This window comes from Theobroma umbraticum, unplaced genomic scaffold (assembly GCF_002168275.2).
Source record: "Theobroma umbraticum cultivar Fairchild unplaced genomic scaffold, ASM216827v3 scaffold_12.1, whole genome shotgun sequence".
Lineage (NCBI taxonomy): Eukaryota > Viridiplantae > Streptophyta > Magnoliopsida > Malvales > Malvaceae > Theobroma > Theobroma umbraticum.
The window spans coordinates 4,424,891-4,425,777 of NW_018397269.1; the positions used below are offsets into that span (position 1 = coordinate 4,424,891).

The following is an 887-nucleotide window of genomic DNA, read 5'->3' on the forward strand; positions in this document are numbered from 1 at the left end:
ATCGAGTTCATTAGAGACATGTTCCAGCGTTGGTTCCAAAATCGATACGATGAGGCCGTCAAGGTGACCACACCCCTCAGCCCTTGGGTTGTCAAGCAATTGAGCAAATGGTTCAATGATGCACATCACTTTGTAGTTAAACCTATCAACCGAGTGGAGTTCGAACTTAAAGACGGGAAGAAGGACAGACTTGTAAACCTGTCGAAGAAGACGTGTTCATGTTGTGAGTTCCAAACAGATTTACTCCCATGCAACCATGCCATTGCAGCAATAAGGTGAGAATATCTTTTTGCTCTTTTTTTCTTATTTGAACCCTAATTGACATAGCATTTACAGTGTGCTTGAAAATTGAGTTCATTGTATTTTTTAGTAAATGCAAACATGAAGCCGTTGAATTCTACGCTGACAACTACAAGACAACCGTTTTGGTTGAGGATTATGCAGGGTCCATTCGGCTGGTAGGCCATCCTAGTGAGTGGGACATCTCCCTTCATGTGAAACAAATTGTGGTGTTGCCACTAGCTTGGCAATGCCAAACGAGAAAACCTAGGAGGAAAAGGATTCCATTGGTTGGTGAAAGCAGTCGACCACGAAGATGTTCACAATGTAATAGGTACAGGCATAATAGATAGAATTGCTCATCCCCATTTACAGTTCCATCGTTAACACCAGCACCAGCTCTAACTCAATCGGCACCTCCACATATGCGACGATCGAAAGCATGTTCAACTTGCAGGCAAACCGGTCACACATGCAACAACTGTCTAATGCGAAAAACAATGTCTGAAAATGTTGGGTGTCTTGTGGGAGAAGACAGCTTGCCGACGTAACTAAATCTGTGAGCCATGTGCAATACCTTTATCAGAATTTCATCTTGCAGTTTCTTA

The 887-nt window shown here is 42.8% G+C and overlaps 1 protein-coding gene across 1 annotated transcript; it reads left to right on the forward strand.

Annotated features, from left to right (window-relative positions):
* Positions 1–18: 18 nt before the first annotated feature.
* Positions 19–632, forward strand: LOC110426064 (uncharacterized). Its single transcript, XM_021441140.1, has 2 exons — positions 19–275; positions 371–632. The coding sequence occupies exons 1-2, from the start codon at positions 19–21 to the stop codon at positions 630–632; spliced, it is 519 nt and encodes a 172-aa protein (XP_021296815.1).
* Positions 633–887: the final 255 nt, after the last annotated feature.